Below are 24454 nucleotides of genomic sequence, written 5' to 3' on the forward strand. Positions count from 1 at the left end.
AATGCATTTATCCATTCAAAATGCTGTAACACGCGAAAGTTTCGACAGGGTTTGTAAGATTGTCTGTTTCTACTCCATAAAGGTTAGCCATCAAGTATTTCCAGGACTACATAGATTTCTTCTACTTAGAATCTTTTCTGTCCTCTGATTGAAGGTGAGGAGAAGGACTTTAAGACTTGCTCCTCATTTCTAGTATTTTATTGGCCATTCACGTGACAACAGTCGACCCTAGGTTTACACATTCAGAACACTGAAAGAGTTCGACACTCATAGGTCTCGGCACAGGTTGCTAGCTACGTCAGTATCACATGGTTTCTGCGTTGAAATGACTTGTGCATCACGTCAGGGGTGACGGTTTTTACTGGTCCTCCCCTTTAATCCAAGCAGAAAGGCCCAGAAAATGACTTGTTAAAGATTCCAAGTAGAACAGAAATCTGTAGACTGCGGTTCTCCTACTCCAATAGGTATAAACATAAGTGCATATGTTCCATAAGTACCTGAGAGCTTGTCGTGAAGTGACGTAGGTGAAACGTCATAGATTCTCGTAAAACGACGCCTGGTGAGGTGCTGTCAAAGGCTTGGTACAAAATTAACCACCGAGTGTAGGACTTCAATTCTCGCTTGTCGTTCTATCTCGAACTAGCTCTAGCATTAATTACGAAGTATAGGTAGCGTCATACTTATGGAACGTATCATATAAATCCAATAGATATAAACGTGAGATAGCGGATTTACAACGCCATAATTCGTTGCTCCATGGTCAGCCAGATATGTTTTTAGTTTCTGGACAAGTTTTGGATCAATTGTCTTCGTTTAAAATTCGTACTAATTTGGTAACATCGCTCTTCCTTCCATTATTCCTCGGGGGTATAACTAGCTTTTAGGACTGAAAACAAGAGCTTAATATTTTCCACTGATTAACTCGTGCGGTTATTACAGAAGGGAGTTCGTATGTTTAAGCGAAGAACGTTGCCGCCCTCACCCTTTAAGCTTAAATGAAGCTCGAGTTCATATTTTCCAAACACCTTCTTTGATAAATGATCGTTTAGCGTTAGAACCGAGTTAACCAACCCTCTCGTACCATCACGCCTTGTTAAATATGTTCCAACGGTCCCAGGGAATTATGGGTAAGAAGAATGGACCTTAATCAGAAGGAAATAACTTGAAATAAAGTTGAAAATATCTGCTGGAACTCTGAAATGTACATTGCTGTTTCCAAAAAGGGGTGCATGGAGTTCTAAAAAATCCTATATATTTGAATCTGTCCTATATTATCCTATAATTTCATAAGAGGTCCTGTAATATCCTATATTTTTTACTTAGTCAAGGGAAAGATTGTGTTCAATTGAAACGGCACCAGAAATTGATTCTCTACAATGTATACTTTATATTATCAACTTCATTATTTCATTAGCAAATCATATCTGTTAGCTTAATCCTTTGTCTCTGTTCATTCTTTTGACTGAACAATCACTATGAAAATATTTGAATATGTTCGCTAAAGTCCATTGAATAAAGACGAGACTACACGTTAACTCAGGCGGTGTAATTAGAATTTAACTACCAACGGTTCGAAGCCTTGTTCTATATTAAAACTTAAAACGCGAATAAAATTAAAGGAAGGGGGCGGGGTTTATGCCCTTAGGGCTCTTTTCAACTCGATTACAATGAATCTACATATAGTCCCGTCCCCCCCGCTCATCCCCCCAACTTTTAGATCTATTTAAACCCCTCTCCCTCGCACCAAACCATACTTTTAATAAATGATCGCTCGAATTTATAACTTGTTAAAATAGCTCGGCGCCTTAATTAAGGTGTGAATTTAAGTCGTGAGATATTCTAGGGCGTCTTCAGTTCAACGGCATTCAAGTAAGCGCTTTGTTATAAAGTAAAAGTTCAGGCAACAAAATATACCTTAAAATAACGGCCTTATTATTTAAAAGATAAATGGTCTATTATGTTTAAAAGTAATTACCATTTATTTGGTTTTAAAAATTCTGTCTACTAGCTTTAGTTTAGTCAGAACGGGATAGGTTCACCACAGTAGTCCTCTTTTTTGGACTAATTAAATGCTAATTATTTTGTAACAAGAGATTATTTAATTCTTAGTATTTTTCCTTTTATATTTAGATAAAGGCCGTTCTTTTAAGGTATAATGTGTAGTACTGTGATCTTTTCGTTTTAATACATCGCCGAGTCGCATTTTTGATAACGTAGAGCTACCATTGTCCTAACAATTTTCACCAAATTCGGGCTCGCTTTTCCAAAATGAACGCGTCTATGGGAAATCGGAAACCAATTTTCCTCTTTTGTGACATCAGTTGTGTTTGTTTAAAGGGAAGGGATGCCATAGAATTTTCTTGCACCTAGAAAAATAATAAATATTTAAATTTGAAACTATAATATTATAGAAGATACATAAGTTCATAAGATATGTTCCTTAAGTTTGTCGCTGGTTACTAAGAGCTTGTCATGAAATGACGTAGGTAAAACGTCATATATTCTCAAAAAGCGACACCTGGTGGGTAACTTAGTACAGACTAAACTGAGTGTAGTAAGTTCTCGCTTGTTGTTCTCGAATTAGATCTCGGTAAGTTTCTAGTATTACGAAGTATAGGCAGTGTCATACTTATGGAACATATCTTATAAACTTATGGTTACAGTAAGTAAACTTAATTACTCTTATCGTCTTTAATATTGTAAAGATAAATAATTTGATTAGAAATATTTTTAATTTCTATCGTGCTCTTTCGAAATCAACAACACAAAGACAATTTTATTTTATCGTGTACTTTCCTTTAAACTTCTTGAAGGGTAATTAATAAAATTCTAACAATTCATATTTATTCTTCAGTTTGTTTACCAAAAGTTAGTGTATTATTTGTTCTTCGGCTTCCTGAAGCAAACACAACGCGTATTGTTGTTTATTTCAATCCCTTAATATCTAATTAATTTTCAACAATTGCAAAAGATAAAATATTTATTTACAAAATGAATTCATACGTATCACGAGAAAGGACAATTATTTTACAGATTTTAATACCGAACTTTAACTGATATCGTTAACCTTCTGTTTTAAAATTTAGATCTTCCTCATTATTTCCAAAAACGTTTTTCAGCTATTTTTTTCATAGACAGTATATTTTATTATAATTATTAAAATATAAACATGACCTTTATATTAATTGATATCGTTAACCTTTTATTTCACAACGATTTACATATTTAGATCTTCCTAATTATTTCCGAGTTTATTTTCAGCGAATGTTTTCCATAGATAGGCTAATATATTTTATTATTGTTATTATTACTTTTTAAAATTGAAACATGACCTTAATGATGTAAAATATTCGGGGTTGTTTTGGAATAATTGATATCGTTGAAAGGACAAACGCTATTTTTGTGTAAAGTCACGTTTCCCTCTCGAATCCGTCCGTATTCTTTTCCATTCTTGGGAATGGAATTTTGTCGTCGTAATGCCTAAACATCTTTTTATCTCGAATTTCTTCTATTTACATTTCTTTTGAAAACGTAAACCAGAAGCAAATGTTCCGGTAAACAAGATGCACCCATGCTTGTTGCTTTTCACGCGTTGTTAGTTACGACTACGCGGTCCCGTTTAGATTATGTAAACTTTTATAATACTCGTTGTGGTCTCCTCCATAATCTAAGTCTGTATAAATCAAAGTCCTGACTGACTAATAATCAACGCCCAGCCCAAACCGCTTGACCTAGAAGGCTGAAAATTTGCAAGAACGTTACTCGTAAGTAGTAGGCACGTACTGAGAAAGATTTTTCCAATCCGCCGCCATCTTAAAAAATGGCACCCAGAAATGTAAAAAATCTTCTCTATGCAACAAAAGTCCGCGCGTTTCAACCGATTTCGCAAATATTTAGTACGCTGGTTTCCTTTAACCTATAGACGGGCTGAATGGTCTGCTGGGTTCGATTTGTTGCCATCTTTTTAAATGGCGGCCAAAAACTTAAAACCCTTCTTTATGGAATAATGTCCACGTGAAAAGTAATAAAATTGTCCCGACGGGCTGACGGGCAACGCCGAGTGCCTTCGCTCCTAGGGTGCTACAAAAATATTAGTCATCAGTAAAATCCACCCATTCTTTGCATCATTTTGACGGAAGTTCTTATTACACGCGAGCGACGCTGCGGGTAACAGCTAGTTAATATGAGAGAGAAAATGAAATTTTGTGTAGCACGAAACGTACCGAAAGTTTGCTTTTTTGGCGGTAGTGACGTAAGAATTTTGTTGACCAGGAGCGTAAACCGGATGCTGGAATAACCAATGGGTAACGTCCCAGTATGACTGATAATCAAAACCGAGGGGCACGGCCTTAGTGAATGAAAATATTGCGGCCTCAACGGACAGACAATTTTGTCGTTTTCGCAAAGCATCCTTTAAAATTGACCATTATTTATTAAAAAAAAAAACGAATGGGACCAAGACTTGTGTCTAAAATTAGCATATCCAAAGGGGAATTGATTCCTAACAAGGACGGTTTCCTCTATTTCAATATCCTATACGAGTATGACCCTTTGAATTCTGAAAACTCTAAATACAAATAAGCATTTTTTTCTTTCTTGCCGGATCGAGCATGTTCGCCCTTATAAAAGATACGACTTTTATGCTAAGGAAGAAAAGGATCTGATAGATTTTTACAGTACGGTTTTCATATACAGGGTGTTTCTGATTAGTCTGCCATAAATTGTGGAGTAATATTCTTTGGGAAATCGATTTTGAGTCGAAAATGTAACTTCTATCTCCATTTTGTCGTCCGGGTCACTGTTTTCAAGTTAAGATTTGAGTGTTTTAGGGATGACCCCTGAATTAAATTAGAAATAATTGTCTTTCAGTTTCTTAATTAAATTTACCGGGGTCATTAATAAATTACGCCAAACATAAATGGCAAAATGGAGATAGAAATTAAGTTACATTTTAGGCTCAAAATCGCCGTCAGACTTATCAGAAACACTCTGTATAATCCAACTGTAATGTTCATGCATACGCTTTCCAAGTCAAATTCGCCTTTAGAATTTAGCGAAGATTTCTTTTTCTTCAAAGGTTGACCCTCCTTCTTGGTTTTACCATAGAAAATTAATGATGGAGATTACTTACTTTTGTTCACTTAATGATGCGGATCATGCGGTTATTGAACTTTCCTGAACAGGAAATAAGGAAAGTAAATAATTTGATCACACGTAGTTAATAATGAGGATTTTGTGAGTCGGGGCTTCGAAAATCGGCACGGTCGCTTCAGTTCGCTAGAACCCTTTTCACTGGAAGTCGGCCTTTAAAACCAATGTGGGACAACTTTAGGGAACGTTTTGTTTTTCAAATCGCCTAATTTGTTTTTTATTATTCTTAACCCTGGCGACTATTTTGACTTGACGTCTCCTTCAACAAGAAAAGAAAGAAAAGTAATGAATGTTTTCAAAATATGGTCCAATTTTCAAAAACACCGCAAAGGTCGTCTCGAAATTTATTTTCACTGGAACACTCCTGTTCACTATTTTTTCTTCCATGTCCTGGGGTGGTTTTTGCTGATGTGGCAGCCCACTTTGTAGACGCTTCCTACATGGAAGAATTCCTATATAGAATTTTCCTTGGAAACTTGCCCCTTTTAGAAGTGTTTTCCAGACAGAAGGTTGAGTTTAAAAGCGTTAAACAGAAAGCTTTTAACAATTTAAACAGTTCCGATTAGTTCAACGAGTAAAGTTATTAATCAGTTTCGATAAGAACCCGTATAAGACTTGAGAAAGTATGGAGAGTCATTGTGGGTGTTCCATGATCTCATTCCTTTTGCACCGTGTCGTTACGAGCTTATGCACAAAGCAACCTACCAGTTTGTGGGGGAAAAATCTGACTTCACCTCGTATGCAACGGCTCAATTCTGTCTTTGAACTTTCTCGAGCGTTAATGGGTTCTTGGTTTGCAACAACAATTGAAATTTTGGAAACTAATATTAATGATACCGGGCCATTGTTTAAGTTAGAAAGAGCGGGAATTTATTGTTAATTCTCTCATGAAGTTGAACACCTTCATTAATAAATAAGCCAAATAAACCTTGATAACTTCAATATTCACGTGAGCGTTGCGCAAATTCATGACGCGCTTTGATTCCCGTTGATTAGCGCATAGAAAGGCGTCCTTTTAGCGTTTAACTCTGTGTTGGATTGTATATGGTGTCGGTATGAGTAATGAATCGTAGGTGCCATCGCCGTATCGTGGTTCGTGACAGTCTCTAACCTTGCCATGATTAACGTCTCTTGGCCCATTACCAAAAAGACAGTTAGCTTGACACTATACCACAATGTCACCGACTTAATTTTCACGCGCGCGACTGTAGCGTGAAACCGAAAGGAATCTCCTCTTCTAAACCATCTATATTCAATCTTGTTAGCAATAATACCAGTTAATGTCGTACGTCAACACTATAACAAAACCATAGATATCTTTAAGCTTTAGATAAGGACGAAAGTTCTAAATTGATATTCCTAGCGACGATTTAATACATTCTTAAATATTATTTATGGCACCGATTAAATAAAGAGGTGGTTCCCACTTTGTTATAACAATTATATTTTTAAGACTCGGTCAGTTACCATGCAATTATCACGTACGATATTTATACTATAATCACCTTAACGTGACCAACCTATAAAAGCCAACGCATTAAAGGTTAAAGGTCAACCAAGTAGTCTGTGTTTGCATAGAGGATATACAGTAGAGGAGTAAACACTTTAGCGTAAGGATTCGTCAAATTTTTACTAAATCTATTTCCGGTTTTCTCCCATTGGGCGATTCTGTACAAGATATATTATTATTGGTTGAAAAATGTCGTCCACTTTATTGTATATCCTCTGTGTTGGTGTGGTGTAGAGTGATATTTGGACAAAGGTAACCACGTGTCTACCAAGAAACCAAGTGCTTCCGGAAGTAGCTCAAAAAATTTAGCGAGAACTGAATACAAAAACTGTCTACTCCTCTACTGTATATCCTTTATGATGTTTTTGACCCCGGTTCCCAAAAATCCCTGGGTAGACTAACCTTCGGCAGTTTGACTAGCGGTTGGGCCAGTATACGACAACCCCTTTGGGAGTCTAAGTACTTGGTTAGGGCAAGTGCGCGAGGGTCCGCCGCGGAAGCCAAGAAATTAAGCCTTTTTTTCCTCATCAGGCCTCGTTATACGGTCTCTAGTCAACTACCACGGTTGCAATGTTAGAAGCGGTCAAGTTAAACCGCTTCTCTACCTAGATTAAGTATTTTATGCGCCTGACCTGCGGTATACTTTCCCGGGAAACTATTTCCGTTACCCATTCTAGACGTTCCACTGTTACCTAGCAGCGTTTACTCTGAAGGAATCCGTAGCCTGTGAGACTTAATGAGGAAGCTGTCCATTGGTTAGGGTTGCGTCTAGTTATCGACCACACAATTGTATATAGTATCACCTTGTTTTACTCCGTACATCTCCCGAGCGGCGGTCGAAAATTAGTTGTTGAGAGAGGAAGCGGTCTTACCGAATCTTCCCCCTAGCATTTACCACAAAAAAGAAAAAGTAGAAAGAAATAGAGGAGAGGCTAAGCCTTTGCGATTGAATAATTAACGCAAAAACCAGGTAAATTCGACTTGAGTTACAACGAATTAGCATTGAGATGCCTTATTGAGAGAGTAATACCGCAAATTCGGCAAACATTTTTCTTGCAACGCAGTTCATTTTGTTTTTGCTCCTTGCGCAAGCTTTTATTTCCCAGTAATTTCTAAGTGCGCCTAGAGTTAATCTATAAATTGATTATACAACACGTGTATATTATAAAACGTACTCGCATTAGCTATTAGATGAAGGATTAATTAGGGTAATTAACAACTACCCCCGGAAAAGTTGTTGCGAATTCGAATTACGGGTCTGCACGAACCTAAAAGTATGTATCGACCCAGAGGGTATGTGTGTGTGTGCTTAGTATAACTCGTTTTGAAGATCTTCATGTTTGTAATATTGTTAAGGTATAACCAAGAAGTGATATCTAGTTTATTAGGGAGAAGGTTTAAGATGCCTAAGTATTCGCGCACCATAGTCCCAGTCCCCCTTTCAAAATACAGGGGGGGGGGGCGTAAAAGGAGGCCGGGCTATTTCGCTTCTCCTCAGTCGGAAAATACGTAATTTTCGTCATTCGCGTCGCGCTGACGTGAGTTTTCAAGAACCAATGAGATGCTGGTTGTAATTTAGAGGCGGGGGTTAACTCCGGACCTCCGTTTGGACTGGAGATAAAGCTAGATATCACTTCTTGGTATAACCATAAGTTCGTATGTTCCAAGTTTATCACTGGTTACAAACTGTAGCTTGTCTTGTAGTGACGTAGGCGAAACGTCATAGATTCTCGTAAAGCGACGTCTGGTGAGGCGCTGTCAAAGGCTTAGTAGTACAGAGGGAGCTTGAAGCGTTGAAACAAATTGATGTTATTTCGTTTCAGAGGGGTAAAAATAACTCAAAAACCCTTAAAATTCTGTAAGGAGACGTTTGTTTTCTTTCTTATACGGAAGCTCTCAGATCTTTGGCGTTACTAGCTTTTGTCGGCCGAGTTGTCATATTAGGAAGCTCTCTTCAATTTCGCGCCTTTTACCCTAGCTTCTCTAGCCGGAAACTAATTAAAGGGTCGCCGCCAAGGTTTCCTTCTTACCATTAGAGCCGCATCGTATTCTAAATGGGAAAATTTTCCACGACTCTCTTCAAAATATCCGGCGGGAAATGCATGATCTGTCTCATCTTAAAGGGTTTTATTTTTTTAGTCTTTTTTACGAAATGGGCCAAGGGCTCGCTACCAAATATTTGGCTTCTTCTTTAGCTACTCGACCACGCCAAGCGAAAGCTTCTTCTACAAACTATAGTTATAGCGAAAGCAAATAAAAAATATCAGAAAGTGTGCACCGTAGATATGTCCGGGGATTCAGGAAAACCGAACTGCATTTATCAGATAATCTCCATGAACAAAAATATTCGCTATGTTAGTCGTCATTGAGAAATTAAAAAATACGAAATTATATTAAACTAGAGCGTTGATTGGTCGATCAAAAAATACATGCTAGAAACCAGGGTTTGATTAAGCAATTTTGCACCCTGGGGCCGAGATAGTGCGCGCCCCCTTAAAGGCCGACTTCCATCGAAAAGGGTTCTAGCGAACTGAAAACCGAGCATAGAGAGTAACAATATGGAGCGACCGTGCCGATTTTCGAAGCCCGCTGGGTCAAAAGTTGGAAGGGCTCTAGCTAACTGAAAGCTGTGTAATGTGGTTCTAGCGAACTGAAGATGAACAATAGAAATCCTTTTAAATTAATTTCCTCTCGAATTTTTCCTTTCCCCTGAAGGAAATTCTCTATTGTGTATCTTCAGTTCGCTAGAACCACATTGCACGGCTTTCAGTTAGCTAGAACCCTTCCAACTTTTGACCCAGCGGGCTTCGAAAATCGGCACGGTCGCTCCATTGTTAGTCTCCATGCTCGGTTTTCAGTTCGCTAGAACTCTTTTCGATGGAAGTCGGCCTTTAAGTCGGAAAAAACGGAACAGCAAATGTTGCTAAGGGGGAATAGTTTAACCCAATGCGCCCTTAACAAGCCTTGCGCCCGGGGACCAGTGCCCCCCCCCCTCCTTTAATCCGGCCCTGCTAGAGACTTTTTGTCGTTAACTTCATGCCAACCATTAGCGCCGCCTCACTTTCTGTAAGTTATATTTGCCTTTGTTAATAACCTCTAAAACTTAAGAGGGTGGGGGTAGAAAGGGGAAGCCTCGTGTCACTCTCGACTCGGAGAAATGTCAAAAATTTGGCGCTTTTTAAAAATATTTTGACAAGTGAGAAAATGGAAGGAGAAAAATGAGTTTTTATTTCTTTCGGCGTTTGTTTGCGGAAGCTATTGGAGCGTTGTTTCAATCCGTTTTAGTTTTGATTCGCTGGAATTATCGTTTCGACATTCGATGGGTTTAGTGGGTTCAGGCTCTTGTTGCCATGATTCTAATCCGATTTGATTTTAATTAGATCAAACGATTCCTTTTAAATCATGTAATTTTTTTTATCCAGAATTTGACCTTCGATACTTCTCCGCAGCCATAAATATTTGATAATGCCGTATCAAATAACATTTCTATTTTGAACACGTTGTTAAATCGTAGCAATATTTGTCGTGTATTATACGAATACTTTTTTTCCGTTACCTATAGACTTCGTGGCATATTGAACTATCAATCACTAAATGGCTTATGAAACATATTGCTATGAATGAATGTATGGAATTTCTTCTGTAATATTCTGCTTTAGCTAAAACCATAAGTTTACAAGGTATACCAGCAAGAAGCGATATCTAGTTTATTAGGGAGAAGGTTTAATTCGCCATATTTCCAGCTTTATCTCCAGTCCAAACGTAGCCTGTCCGGACTTAATCCTCGCCTCTAAATTACAACCAGCATCTCATTGGTTCTTGAAAATTCACGTCATGACGAAAATTACGTATTTTCCGACTGAGGAGAGGCGAAATAGCCAGGCCTCCTCTTACGTCCCCCCCTTGTATTTTGAAAGGGGGACTGGGACTATGGAGCAAGAATACATAGGCATCTTAAATCATCTCCCTAATAAACTAGGTATCACTTCTTGGTATAACATATCTTATGAACCAATACGGTTTAAGGGGCCGCAATTAAAATAATATTCACGAGAGAAATAAAGGCATTCAGCGTCGAAATAAAACTGGCAAACGTTTGAAATTGACTCTATTCGAGAAAGAGAATTCTTTTAGACCCAAACGGTTTAGTTTCTTCAAAAGATATTGTTTCGATTCGTTCATATTTTATTGATGAATGAAGAGTAACTTGGGACTAAACGGATTTCCCGTATCAAGTATATACTTCCCTCGTTTCCCTTCATTAATTGGTTGAAGTCGAATGAGGTACGGGCATTTTTCACTCTCCACGGTATAGTTTTCAAAAACATCCGCGGCGACCCTTTCTCCGATTTCTCTCAAAACAGCTGGTGCTCGAATAAGAAGTGTGTGCCAAGGGTGAAATAAAAATACAAAAGAAAATTTAGTCAGGCTTGGGAGACTTTTCAATAGACGTAGCTTAGAAATCTCGGATACTGTACCGTTTGAGAAACTTTTAAAACTTAAAAGGCTACACTAATAGGTGCTCAAGGAACTAACTACCTAGCTGTTGGTCTATTTTTGGTTTTTATCGTGTAAAGGAAAATATCCCGTATACCAAGAAGAGATATCTAGTTTATTAGGGAGAAGGTATAAGATGCCTAAGTATTCGCGCACCATAGTCCCAGTCCCCCTTTCAAAATACAAGGGGGGACGTAAAAGGAGGCCGGGCTATTTCGTCTCTTCTCAGTCGGAAATACGTAATTTTCGTCATTCGCGTCGCGCTGACGTGAGTTTTCAAGAACCAATGAGATGCTATTTGTAATTTAGAGGCGGGGCTCAACTCCGGACCTACGTTTGGACTGGAGATAAAGCTGGAAATGTGGTGAATTTATATCTTCTCCCTAATAAACTAGATATCACTTCTTGATTATACCAGTGATAGATTTAATTTTAGAAGTAGGAATGGAGAACGGTCAGTATTTACTTCAGTCCGACTCATAGCCCAGGATAGAGCCCCTCTCTCCAACACGTACGTAACGAAACGTTTAAATTATCTTATTGGCTGACTTAAGCTACGTTTTGATGACGTTGCTGACGGGGACGGCGAAAAATACGCAATTCCTTTTTACCTCTGTCGCTATGACCCGCCTCTTCTTTCATACCCCTCCGTCCCGTGGAAGGGGGTCCGGGACTTTGACGCGCGCCCAGATTTCCCTGTTCTCTATTCCTACTTCTAAAATTAAATCTATCCCTGATTATACCTTAAAAGAACGGCCTTTTTCTAAATATAAAGACTTATCAGAAACACTCTGTATGTAAGAAAATTTCCATAACTGAAACGTCGTGAACCTACATATAATCCATTATATCAGAACGTGTTAAATTATGGTTAAACTATAGCTTGACTTTGTCGCCCCGAAAACTTAAGTCGTTTTAACGGTTCTATACCGTATCAGTATTCCGAATGAGAAATGCCACCCACCCCCCTTTTTTTGGTCTTTCGCTTTTGGGACGTGTTTATGGCATCGGAACCCGAGAAAGAAAGAAAACCCATACCGAAAAACCCCAAAAAAACCTAAAACCCTTTTTAGGTTAGAACTAAAACAGCCTCGGGGGCCCTTATAAAATAGATGGTAGAAAAGGACCAAAAAAAAAATGGCGTAAAACTGGCCCGGGGCCTTGCTCGCTCGCTTTAGAAACTAAACGGATATCCATAAGGGGCTAAAAGTCGAGATCGTACAATTGATTTTTCTACAACAACACCATAGAGATAAGCGGAAGTTCCTTCTATGAAGTTACGTGTGCATTCCATTTACTGATCTCCATGGGGTGCTCCAGGATCAGTAATATCATCAAAATCTGTATAGGGAGCTTTCTCTAGATTCTAAGATTCGTGAGATAATTTTCTCGGCCATACTGGTGGGTTTGAATGCAAAAGGAAAGCTGATACCCACCAATATGGCTGCCAGAACCTTGGTAAGACTTAGCAGGGTATGACGTACTACTCCTCGGCCAACTGAAAGCTCTCTATAGACGTGGCTCCGAAAATGAGGCGTGTTTTATTTACAGAGCAATCTGTAATTAACAAAATTGGCCCCATGGTTTATAAAAACTCAGCCCCGGGTTTTATTGTGTTTTTATAATTATTATTTGCGTGAATGGTTGAAATTGTAATTCAAAAGTCACTGCTTAAAAAAACCTTAAAGCAATAAATAAAAATATCTTAAATTATCTTTAAAAAGAAAATGTTTTTGCATTTTAAATTCATGAAAATTGAAGATTTTAAGTGTGTTTTTTATTGTGGCTAAAACCCGTGTTTTTTTAATTCGAACGATGATTGGCCCTCCCTGTCAGATTTTAGGACGTGTATGGAGCAAATCGCGAGAGACCTCAGAGCTCGTATAAATGGAATACACCCTCTTACTTTTAGAATCATCCTAGCCATGTTCGATGTATTTTATCCGATTTTACTTCGAATTATTAGCTTCCGATAGAATCGTGTTGTAGCGTTTTTCCCGTCGACTCTTAAGTAATATTGAAAGCTTTCTTTTTTGTGCGTATATCTTGTTAAAGAAAATATTTTTCCATTGGAATCTAAACCCAGCTATATCCTTGGTACGTTGTCCTATATAACTTTGGTCTACGAGGAATTCTATTTTTTTCTTCTTAATATATTTTGATATTTCTTAACTGAAACGTTTATCCATTTAAGCTGCAAAGAATAACCTTAGATAAACAAGGCTTTTCCCTCCCCGCTTGGTATTTTCCACTTAACCTCTCTAATAAATCGTAAAAATGTTTTTCTTTCGATTTAAAATCGATTTTAGAGGTTTAAAATATTTCGTTTTAAACCTAAAGAAATTTCTTTCAAAAATTATCGAATTTTTCTATTGATATTTTGAAACTAAAAATTTTCCGGGTGGAAGCCGTATATACGTTTGGAATTTATTTATAAATAAATATAATCATTTTTATTTTATTATTATTAAAATAAGTTAACTTTTGGGACTTAATTTTCTTTCGGCTTTTAATTAAATTTCATGGAAATATTGGGTATAGAATAGATAGAGGCGATTTTGAAGCTTGGATCACAAATTACAGAAAATAATATTAGGTTGAAACAAGAAGTGATATCTAGTTTATTAGGGAGAAGGTGTAAGATGCCTAAGTATTCGCGTGCCATAGACCCAGTCCCTTTTTCAAAATACAAGGGGGGACGTAAAAGGAGGCCGGGCTATTTCGCCTCTCCTCAGTCGGAGAATACGTCAATTTCGTCATTCGCGTCGCGCTGACGTGAGTTTTCAAGAACCAATGAGATGCTGGTTGTAATTTAGAGGCGGGGATTAACTCCGGACCAACTATAAGTTTGGACTGGAGATAAAGCTGGAAATGTGGCGCGAATTTATACCTTCTCCCTAATAAACTAGATATCACTTCTTGATTGAAATTCAAACGAATGAAAAAGATCTTTAGTTTAAATATTTCGGCATAATATACTTAGATCATATTTTATATCATACTAAGCATGTGACCCGAGTCATCAATATACCGTATAATTTACATAATAGTCGTTTATAAAACTTTTCTTAAAATAAAGTCAAGTTACTTTGGAACGCTTCACCTATAGATACTTTGAAAGAATGAGCTCGGCGGCGAGACACTTGATAGTAAAGAACTTAATTTTCCTTTGAATAGGAAAACTTGGCCAAGGCCCTAGCGCTGTACAAAAGGCTGCCGCTGCTGCCTCCTCCAAAATGTCACAGCCCGGAAAATGGGCACCTCCTGTCTTTCTTTGCCCAAGAAAACTGCCCCCTCATCCACCCACCCCCCACCCTTACTCCAATTTTTCCATAATTCAATCTTTTCATCCTAGTAATTTATCACTCGACACTTTTGCTTCCGAAAAACTAAAGAGATACGTGGCTGGCTGCTGCATAGGGAAAAGATTTTTATATACGTTAGTTTAGTTTCTTCTGGGCCGTCTGTCTGTCTGTTAGTAACGATCTGGCAAGGCTTAACTTGTAAAAATGTGATTAAAAATTGTCTTCGTTTTAAATGTTTTTGTTAAAGTGTATTTCCGTATCCAGCAGGCTTCGAATTAAAAAAAACCCAGCCCCCAAAAGAAATAACCCCATGGGTTTTATTGGGTTGGGATTTACCACCATCAAAAACCCATCACTAAAATCTTAAATATTTATGAATTTAAAATGTTAAAATGTTAAAATCAAATATTTTCATTTTAAAGATATTTATTGTTTTAAAGTAATATTTAAAAATATTTATGAAACGTTTTAACATTGTTTTACAATTTCTACCATTCATACAACAGAAAAACCCATTAAAAACCAGAAAAACCAATAAAACCCGGGTTTTTTCGATCCCTGGTGTACAGCTCAGCTCCATCGCGATAATTTTGGCGATCAGACACTGTGTTATAAACGATAAAACATTGTAATTAAGAATATAGACAAACTTCCAAGGAATGTACGGTTTAAATGTACGAAGAAAGAATTATTCGTATTATCATATATCTCGCTAGAGTTATTGAATTCACTTACAGAACGTATATTATCTACTAATTTACTGCCTCTTTTAAACAAACCACTTAAAAATTAGCTAAGCCTTTACCCTTAGAAATTATAAATAGTGATGGTTTATTTTTAAACAAGTAAGATTTATCGGGCTATTTAGGATTTCGTTTTGTTTTGATAAAGATGTCCTTTAAGACTAAAAACAATTTTTTAACTCTTAAAATTTTAAAAATCCCTTAGAACGTTGAATGAAATTCATACTAGGCCTAGTGAAAAAATTAAATCCTCTGTTTTTAAACGTTTTAACCTTCTACCGGTACCTCGGAATGATTTAGAATTGAAATAACAAGCCGGGGGAAATTAATTTGACAGCGTCTCTTTCTATTACTATCCTCTTTCCAAACCGAAAGTAGCTTCTTCGTTTCGTTCGTTGAAATAGAAACAATTAACGCAAAGGCTGGGGGCTCGTGGCTTAATAAGCGCGCGATAATGTACTCGTTAGTAGTTCTATTTTATCAAACGGAATATATCTTATTTTGCCAATTCTCAGCTCGCGACAATATTTTTTCTTCGCGGCAATCGAGGCAGTCAAAACAGGAGAATTTTGGCGCCGAAAGAACTTTACGCGCGCGACAAGGTTTAAGGATTATTAATCTAGAGGTTGGCGTGCCCTGATAAACTTTCCAAAATTATTGAGATATGCCATTCCGTAAGTGCATAAGATATGTTTACCATAAATTTGTCACTGTTTACAAACTGGAGCTTGTCATGTAGTGATGTAGGTCATAGATTCTCGTAAAGCGAGGTCTGGTCAGGCGCTGTCAAAGGCTTAGTACAGACTAAATAGGATTAGATTGACTGAAAAATTAACCTCCGAGTGTAGGACTTCTCCTTTGTCGTTCTCGAACAAGCTCGAGCAGTCTCTAGCATTACGAAGTGTAGGTAAACTTATGCCTTACATCGTAGTAAAGAATGTCCGCCAACCTTTTTTATCAATTGGCTTTCTATCAACCTTCGTTTTTACTCCATAAAAAATAGCGGACGCTTTTTCTCTCCGAGAGTGGGAGGATGAAGCTCTCTTTATCTGTTTTTATATTTTAGTTGAGACATTTTTTAGGCCGGGTTTTCTGGGTAAGATTCGGTTTCTCCGATACTTTCTAGTTCCTTGCGGTTATGTTATGTTTTTATGGTGTTTTTGCCTCATCTATTTTCGAAGTATTTCATACTTGCTTTTTTCTTTTTTTTTAGTTCTTAGAGGTTTTACATTTCTCTTACGCGTTTATGTATTGAAAGTTTTCTGGTGTTTGGAGTTTGATATCAAAGAATCTTTGATTTTTATTGATCCTTTTGAGCGGTTCTTTTTTTTTAAATAAAAATATGTTAGTTCGAATTTAATAGACGGTTAAGTTATCTCCACTGAGTGTCTAGATGTCGCTTAGTTTAAATCCGTTTTAATAATCAATGGAGTATTTATCGATTAATAATGTTGGAAATAGTTTAAATATAACGGATGAAACATTGACAGCGTTTATTAGGCTACGCCCTTTAAGTATATAACGCCGATAATTCAGTCCGACTCTTTTTAATTTTCCGCGTCAAGATGAGTTACTTCGACATTCTGGGCTTGAAGTTTTTAAAATGCGAACTCGTTCTCTCGATTATAATTATGCACTATTACCTTTTAACTTTTATCATTATGATTTTCGTTCAGTTTCACGAGTTCTTTCAAACTTTCGGCAGTTTCTTCGTCAGCATTACTTCCCAATTGGTTATAATTTATTACGGCATGTGGAACCGTAAGAAGTTATATTCCTTGTTCAACGATATGACCGATTCATTACGCGCGATTAACGCGTCGCGATATCGTCAACTGATGAATCGATTGAAAATCGTCGTAACTCTTACGTATTGTCATATTTTGATGGTCTCGATATTGTCATTTTTCGGTAGTTTCAAGATGTACAACTCGACGATGAGTGAATTTTCCTTTAAAAGACTGTGTTTGCAGTGCAACATGTCCAACATTGATTACAGAATTAGAAACGCGGCGATAACCATAGAACACACTTTTAGCAACGTAGGTTACTCGAGTTTGGCATTAATGATAACGACGCCTTACGTTATTTTCGCCGTATTTTTAACCGAAATTCTTCGCGATGTCGAGGAGCAAATAATTATTTTACCGCAAAGAATGTTCGATCTCAGGGCGTTTCAAAGTATCCTTCGTAAACTGGAAGATATCAACGATTTTGTCAACCGTCTTAACCATTTCTGTCAAAACCCGGTTCTCTTATGGTTCGCCAGCACCTTACTGACCTCTTGTCATAACACTCTCGCCCTGAGAAATTTGGTTTCTCTTTACGCGCACACGAAAGAACAGTTGTTCGCCGTAATCTCCACGACAGTCCAGGATTTCGTCGTTTTGGTGCTGATAATTATATTCGGGTCGAAGGTCGAAGAGCGTGCTAGACGTTGCCGTTGTCTTTTACTGCCATTAACGGAAGGAGCCATAGACCACAAACGTCAAATTGAACTCCAATCATTGTACTTGCGATTCAACACTCGAAAATTCATTTTAAAAGTCGGTGGCGTGTTTAGCATTTCGAAAAGTCTATTGTTATCGTTTTTAGGTGTTTTTGCGACGTACGGTGTTTTATATTTACAATTGACGCAACAGCCTTTGACATAACGGGGAAAAACAAAATGAGGCGTATTTATTGACGTATTACAAACACCTTTAACGTGCCACGCCCAGCGAAACGCGATGTTAAAATAAAACGGTCATCTAATAGTTCTAACATTGACGCCATGGAACAAGCTCGTAAAGTTTTCGTTTTCTTAACCAAGCTTTGGATCGCAGTTTCAGTTCTTTTCTCCCAGTACTCGCTGGCAGTGACATTGTATAGTGTCTTCGTGCAGAAGTCAATTTACCGGCAGCATTACGGTTTCATAGTAAGCGGACTTAACGGCGTATGCTGTTTTTACACGCTTCTTACCAAAGGCCGGAAAATTTTAAGTATCATCCGGAATTTGAAACATCAACTACTAACCGCGAATCCCGTTGCATTTTACACGTTGAAACGTCGAATGTTTATGCTAATTATTTTCGTCTGGCTTTTCGTCGTCGTAACGGTCACTTTGTGCGCTTTCGAATTACCTAAAATTAAAAATGGCATAGATAAACTCAATTTAAATTATAGCGTGAATTTTCTGACAACATTTTGCTTCGGTTGTGACGTTTCCGGGGCATCTCCGATTGTTTACAACGCTATTTTTTACATGTACATCGTATTTTATCTAATTGTTAGCTTGACTATTTATCTGTTAATTTCAATACCTTACTCCATGACTATCAAAATGACCGAAGAACTTTTAAAAGAAGTTCGAAATTCCATTCGGAAAATCGATTTTGAACATCGACATCGCTGGCATTTTCGAATGGAATCAATTCGAAACGCGCTTCGAAACGTTTCTAAAAGCGTTAATAGTATCAATGAAAACTTTGCTTGTATAATTTTTATTTTTATGGCTACCTCGGTTGTTTCACTTTGCTTGAACGGTACGATTGTCATTTATTACTTGTCTTTAAGGCGTTATAATGGATTGTCCATGGCCTACTGTTTCATAAGCTACGGTCAAGATATTGTCCACGCTTTTATATTGATTATTACGGGGTCAAAGATCAAAGAAGAGTCGGATAAGTGCGTCATGGTCGCGGTTGATTCGTTAAACGACGCGATTTCCAATGGAAATGGCGCCGAGATGCAAATGTTATTAAACCAATTAGAATCTTACCGTTTGGAAATGAGAGCCGGTGGATGTTTTGTCGTTAAGAAAAGTTTGATTTTCACTTTGTTAGGAGTCGTGGTCACTTACGCCGTAGTTTATGTTCAGTTAAATCCTTACGCTCTATATTTGTTACGAAATGATCATTAATAGAGCTAATAACGTAACGTAAATAATAGACCTTTGAGGTAAAAATGTATGGTTATTAATAAATTTTCTTATAAAGTTCCTTAGTTTTAAGGCTGACTCGATAAATTCACCGTTCATTTTGAAACCTTTGGTACAGATGCACTTGAAATTTGTCTTTTCTTCGGTACGTGATAACATATAAATAGGTTTTTTTTCAATTTACGCAAACTAATGTTTATTAAAGGCGTATATTACATTACAAAAAGAACACGCCCTAAGACACAAACCAATCGATCACCCATAAGAAGAGCCTATTAGAAATGAAGTTTAGTTTTCATTTTATCACTTTAACGCGAGACATCGTCATGAAACCACGTATCCCTACGAAGATTTTCTCCTTTTTAACCAAGTCATGGATTATTTTCTCTATAATATACATCCTGTTTATAATAATAGCTCTTTTGCGTTACTTCATCTTTCATAACTCGGTGTACGGTGAACAATATGGTTTCGTCGTTATTGGAATTCAACATATTTTCGCGATGTACCATATGGTCACTAAACGGAAGAAAGTCGAAAATATTATCTCCAATTTGAAAACCCAGTTACTGTCCGTCAACCCCGCTTCATATTACGATTTGAAACGAAAGTACAAGATGATCATATTATCCGTCATTGGTTACGCCGTCTTAATCGCGATTTTGGCAACTTTGCAAACGATTAACTTAGAAAACGTGAATGGGTTTCCCGATAATGAAACGCGAGCGTTATCGCCCTTAAAGTTTCTATGCCTGGGTTGCGACGTTTCGAATATTTCGTCAACGGGAGGTTTTCTAGCCAGTCTAAGCATTTGCTTCTTCTATCCGATGACGTCACTTACTGTGGCTTTAATGGTATCGATACCTTACGTCATATCGATAAAATTAACCGAAGCTCTTATGAAAGACATTGAAACATCGATAAGGAAAGTCGATTTTAAACTGCACACCTCTAATCACTTAAGTTTAATCAGAAGGAAAATTAGAGATATTTCAAAGTTTGTGGATAACATTAATGACAATTTTAACTTTGTTATATTGGTTTTTTTCGCCACTTCCGTTATAAGTTTCTCTATTAATGTCACTACAATGATACTTTACGTCAACTCAATCAATAACAAATTTTACGCTCTCGTTTATTGCTTCGTTAGTTACACTCGCGATATTGTTCATATATGGTTTTTGATTATTATTGGGTCAAAGGTCAAGCGTAAATCGATTCATTGCGCTTCGTTAGCGGCTGACCAATTGAACGAAGCAATCGCGAATGGTAAGGGTTTTGAGATTCAATTATTGTTCGCGCAGTTAGAAAGGTCAAATTTTGACCTGAGTGTCGGAGAATGTTTCGTGATTAATAAGAGTTTGCTTCTGTCATTTTTGGGGGTTGTTGTGTCTTACGCGATCGTGTACGTTCAATTGAATACTAAAGCCTTGGAAATTCTGCAATTACACAGTTCTCGTGAAAACGTGTCAAAAATTTAAAACCTTTTAATATCGTAGAAACTGTTTCAAAAATTATTATTAGTCAAATTCCTAGCTTGGTATTTAAATTTATTTAAACCTGATATTTTTAAAGAAGTTAGTTTTGGAAATTTCGCATTAACCCTGTTTAATTTATTGGGAAATGACTGTCGTGTTAACAACCACGCCCTTGTTGCACTTATTGAATTTATTATTACAGTAAAATGTAATTTAAAATATAAAGCGTTCTTATTGTTGTTTATATGGTCCAAACATTACCACACCTAAAACAAAATTCAAAATAAAACCCGATAAAATCATTAATTCGATCGTTATTTTGATCCGGCTAGCCTATATAAGCTTCGGAAAGTCGATTGAACGTGTATTATATTCGAGTCAACTGATGAAAATGAAGAGCTTATTAAAGACGATATCAAGTTTTCTTATTAAATCTTGGTTGATTTTCTCCGTAATCGTAATAGAATATTGCAGTCTACTGTTCGTCCGTATTTTATTTCAATTAAATCTTTGGGATAATTCGAATATCAGTTTCCTCGTAAATGGTTTGAAATACAATATTTCCCTTTTAATTCTCGTAACTAAACGACACAAAATTCGTCGACTTTACTCGAGATTGAAATCGAATTTGATTTCAGTTAACCCGTTGGCATATTCGAGGTTAACGAAAAAGTTTCGATATTTCTTGGTTGCGATACTGTGTTATTTTTTTCTTCGTATTATTGGGAATTTCTTTCGAATTTCAAAAGCAAGACGAGAGACGTTTTACGGAAAATTCGAGCGTGGAATTTCTTAAATTTTACTGTTTTGGTTGCGATTTAACCGAAGTTGACATTGGTTTATGGAATTTTGTCGTTGCCTTGGACATGATTATCTACCCAGTTTCGCTTTTAACCGCTTCATTTTTTATCGTAACTCCGTACATCGTTGTTGTTAAACTGTCTGAGGAATTATTGAAGACCGTACGATTTCGGATTGGTAACGTTGACTTTAAACGTGGTTACGGCACGTCGCAACTGAGCTCGGTAAGGAGATCATTGGTAACAGTGTCCGATTTTGTTGGTAACATCAACGATTGCTTCTCGACGACGTTACTATCGTTCCTGGTACTATCTTTGGTTTTCATTTCGATTAACGTTACGACAATTATTCAATTCGTGCGACTGTCCAAACCCGAGTTCAGCACCTTAACGTATTGTCTCGTTATGTACCTCGAAGATTTCTTAACTATTAGTTTAGTGATTCTTTCTGGTGCGAAGGTTAAAGACGAATCGGACCGATGCGCCGCAACGGCTGCGTTGCTCTTAGACGAAGCGGTTATGAATGGAACTGGACTAGAGATTCAGTTGTTGTTTTCCCAACTGCAAAATCGTCCCTTAGAATTGAAAGTCGGAGGATGTTTTGTAATCACACGTAGTCTAATTTTGTCGGTTTTGGGAGTTCTTATAACTTACGCGGTGGTTTATGTCCAGTTTAATCCAGACGTAATGAAATTGTTGGAAAGAAAAAGTTAATTTTGGGATATCGATGATCAAACTATTCAACTGGTGAAAACATTTATATTCCAATTGTACCTTTGACACTATGACAGTGCTAAAATTATTTCGCAAATTTTAGAGTGATCAGCTCCGCGTAATTATTTATTTAAACAGTGCATACCCGAACAAAATTATCCATATTTAACGCTACCCTTGTGATGTTCTCAATGTGCTAAGTTTCTACAAAAAAGGGTGTGATAAACTCAATTTGGGTGTGGCACATTTACTAACTTACATACATGTATTTACATTTAACAATATAATTTATTGATCAAGGCTGCCATTTACTCTTCACGCGTATTCTGTCCCCGGGAAGATTGCGATTAGTTTCAACTTGGGTTTTAAGCGGTCAATATGTCGAGTGGAAGTATTCCGTCAAAAGATCTTTCCAAGGCATTCACTGATGTACGCGAATCGAAAATTAACGTAATATATTTTCGCGGAGTAGTCACTATCCTTATTTTCCCCGTCCTGTACATACACTTTACCGCCCTCAGCTGCTTGACGGGTCTTCTGTGTTCGTTCTCAATTAGCAATATCGTTACATTCGCATTCGGTTCCTCCTCAATTACAGCGACCATAACCTCGATTCACTTGGTGTTACGGCGTCGTAAAAATATTCTCGCTTTATGGAGTGAACTGAAAGTCATCAGCCAATCCTTAAATTTAAAAGCGTACAACAATATGGTCTTACGCACTAAGATTATCGGGATAATATTATGTTTGTATTGCGTCGTAGCCGCGCTACTCGGAGGACTGTCCACTTTGGATGGTAACTCCAAAAGATTTGATATTTTCCAGCTACAATGTTTTTGGTGTAATTACACGAACATACCGGTGTGGGTAATCGATACCTATGCGTTTTTCGATTACACAATCTATCCGTTTGGTTCTATCGCTATCAGTGGTCTGTTGGCCAATTGCTACGCCTTTCAAGCATCGATGTTACGCGTAATTGGCGACGGTATCATTCCTGAACAGTCAGAATTATCAACGATCTCGCGTGATGTACCATCCTTGCGTCGTCGTGCTCAGAAGTTCCTGTCCTACATCGAACGAATGAATTCGCTATACCAGGACATCATGATCATCTGGGTTTCGTGTACAGTATTTAACGTTTGCGAAGGCGTTGTCCGTATGATTACGGCCAGCTCAATCCATAGCCAGTTATTCTTAACCTACTTGATTGCTATTCAATTTCAAGACGCCTTCATATTGGTGTATTTGACCATTGTCGCTTCGCGAATACCAGACATTTTGGCTCGATGTTTGAAAAGAATGTCCTACTACATCGTGACATCTTACGTCGACAGTAATCGAGCCGAATTGCAATTTACTTACTCTATCCTTAACCGTCCTCATGGTCTACGCATTGGAGGTTGCATCCTTATAACTAGAAATTTGTTACTGTCCTTCGCTGGTTTGACCGCTACTTACGCGATAGTTTTTCTGCAATTGAGTCCCGAAGCCTTGCGTAAACTTCACGGTGAAAATAGTACTTGCACTAACTAAAACTCTGGTAAGATGGCGTTAGATTCGCCTTTGAGTAATATTGATTAAGCTTCATCTAACTCTTTAATTATTATAAAAGGAAAACACCCTTTCATCAAAGAATTCACACAACGTCAAGATGCAAAGAGAAACGGTTGTACCAATCATCCCGCGTCGTAACGGTAATGTTGTCAAAGTCACTTTCACTTGGAAATTAATCAAGTGCATCTTTATTCCATGGACCGTTTTATCGACGATTATAATTCATATCTACTTCGTCGGGATGATTCGACTTGTTTTCGTCTACAAAATGGACAGGTCCATGATGATATTTTACAGTTTAATACTGGCTATTAGTTGCCTCTTAATTTCGCTGTACTTTTTCCTGTACCGTCGCGAGAAACTAATTGTTTTAATTAAAGATATACTGGAAACTATGTACCACGCTAACCGGAAGAATTATTGGCTGGTGTACAAGAGATTTCAAATTTACTTTTTCATCGTGTTTGGTTATGGACTGGCTTTGTGCTGTTTGGCAACCGCTGTCGCGATTTTTGGCATGGATGAGGACAGTACAGACATCACTACTGCGGTTTACGGAGTGGGTATAATGTACACGGACAATCCATCGGTTCTCCTGGCGATTGTTATAATAGATCATGTCGCCTACACCCAGTTATGTATGGCGTTCGGACTTTTGATATCCGTCGTGTTTTCCCTGCTAGTTTTAACTTTGGATTATCTTCTTAAAGATTGTCTCTCGGATCTAAAAAACGTAGACTTTAACGACAACTCTTTGTCAACGTGGCGTAAGAAGTACTA

The 24454-nt window shown here is 37.5% G+C and overlaps 2 protein-coding genes and 1 long non-coding RNA gene across 4 annotated transcripts in view; 2 read left to right on the forward strand and 1 right to left on the reverse strand.

Annotated features, from left to right (window-relative positions):
- The window catches only part of LOC149625070 (pyrokinin-1 receptor-like), an 88496-nt gene that overhangs the window by 34850 nt on the left and 29192 nt on the right, over positions 1-24454 (forward strand). The gene's annotated exons all lie outside the window — the stretch shown is intronic.
- LOC149625073 (uncharacterized) lies at positions 3143-6747 on the reverse strand. The gene is made up of 3 exons (XR_016374507.1): positions 5132-6747; positions 4224-4411; positions 3143-4080 (listed from the first exon to the last, which is right to left on the reverse strand). It is a non-coding gene; the product is annotated as an uncharacterized LOC149625073 (long non-coding RNA).
- Positions 23260-23837, forward strand: LOC149625074 (uncharacterized). Its single transcript, XM_089851838.1, has 2 exons — positions 23260-23660; positions 23733-23837. Exon 1 carries the CDS (start codon positions 23279-23281, stop codon positions 23651-23653), a length of 375 nt encoding a protein of 124 aa, XP_089707964.1. The 5' UTR covers positions 23260-23278; the 3' UTR covers positions 23654-23660; positions 23733-23837.

Source organism: Phalangium opilio, unplaced genomic scaffold, assembly GCF_054372755.1.
Source record: "Phalangium opilio isolate 3A_F unplaced genomic scaffold, DU_Popi_V2 ptg000105l_1, whole genome shotgun sequence".
NCBI classification, from domain to species: Eukaryota; Metazoa; Arthropoda; class Arachnida; order Opiliones; family Phalangiidae; genus Phalangium; species Phalangium opilio.

Coding starts and splice junctions, on each gene's coding strand:
- LOC149625074 (XM_089851838.1), top strand. CDS start 23,279: ATGATTACGGCCAGCTCAATCCATAGCCAGTTATTCTTAACCTACTTG.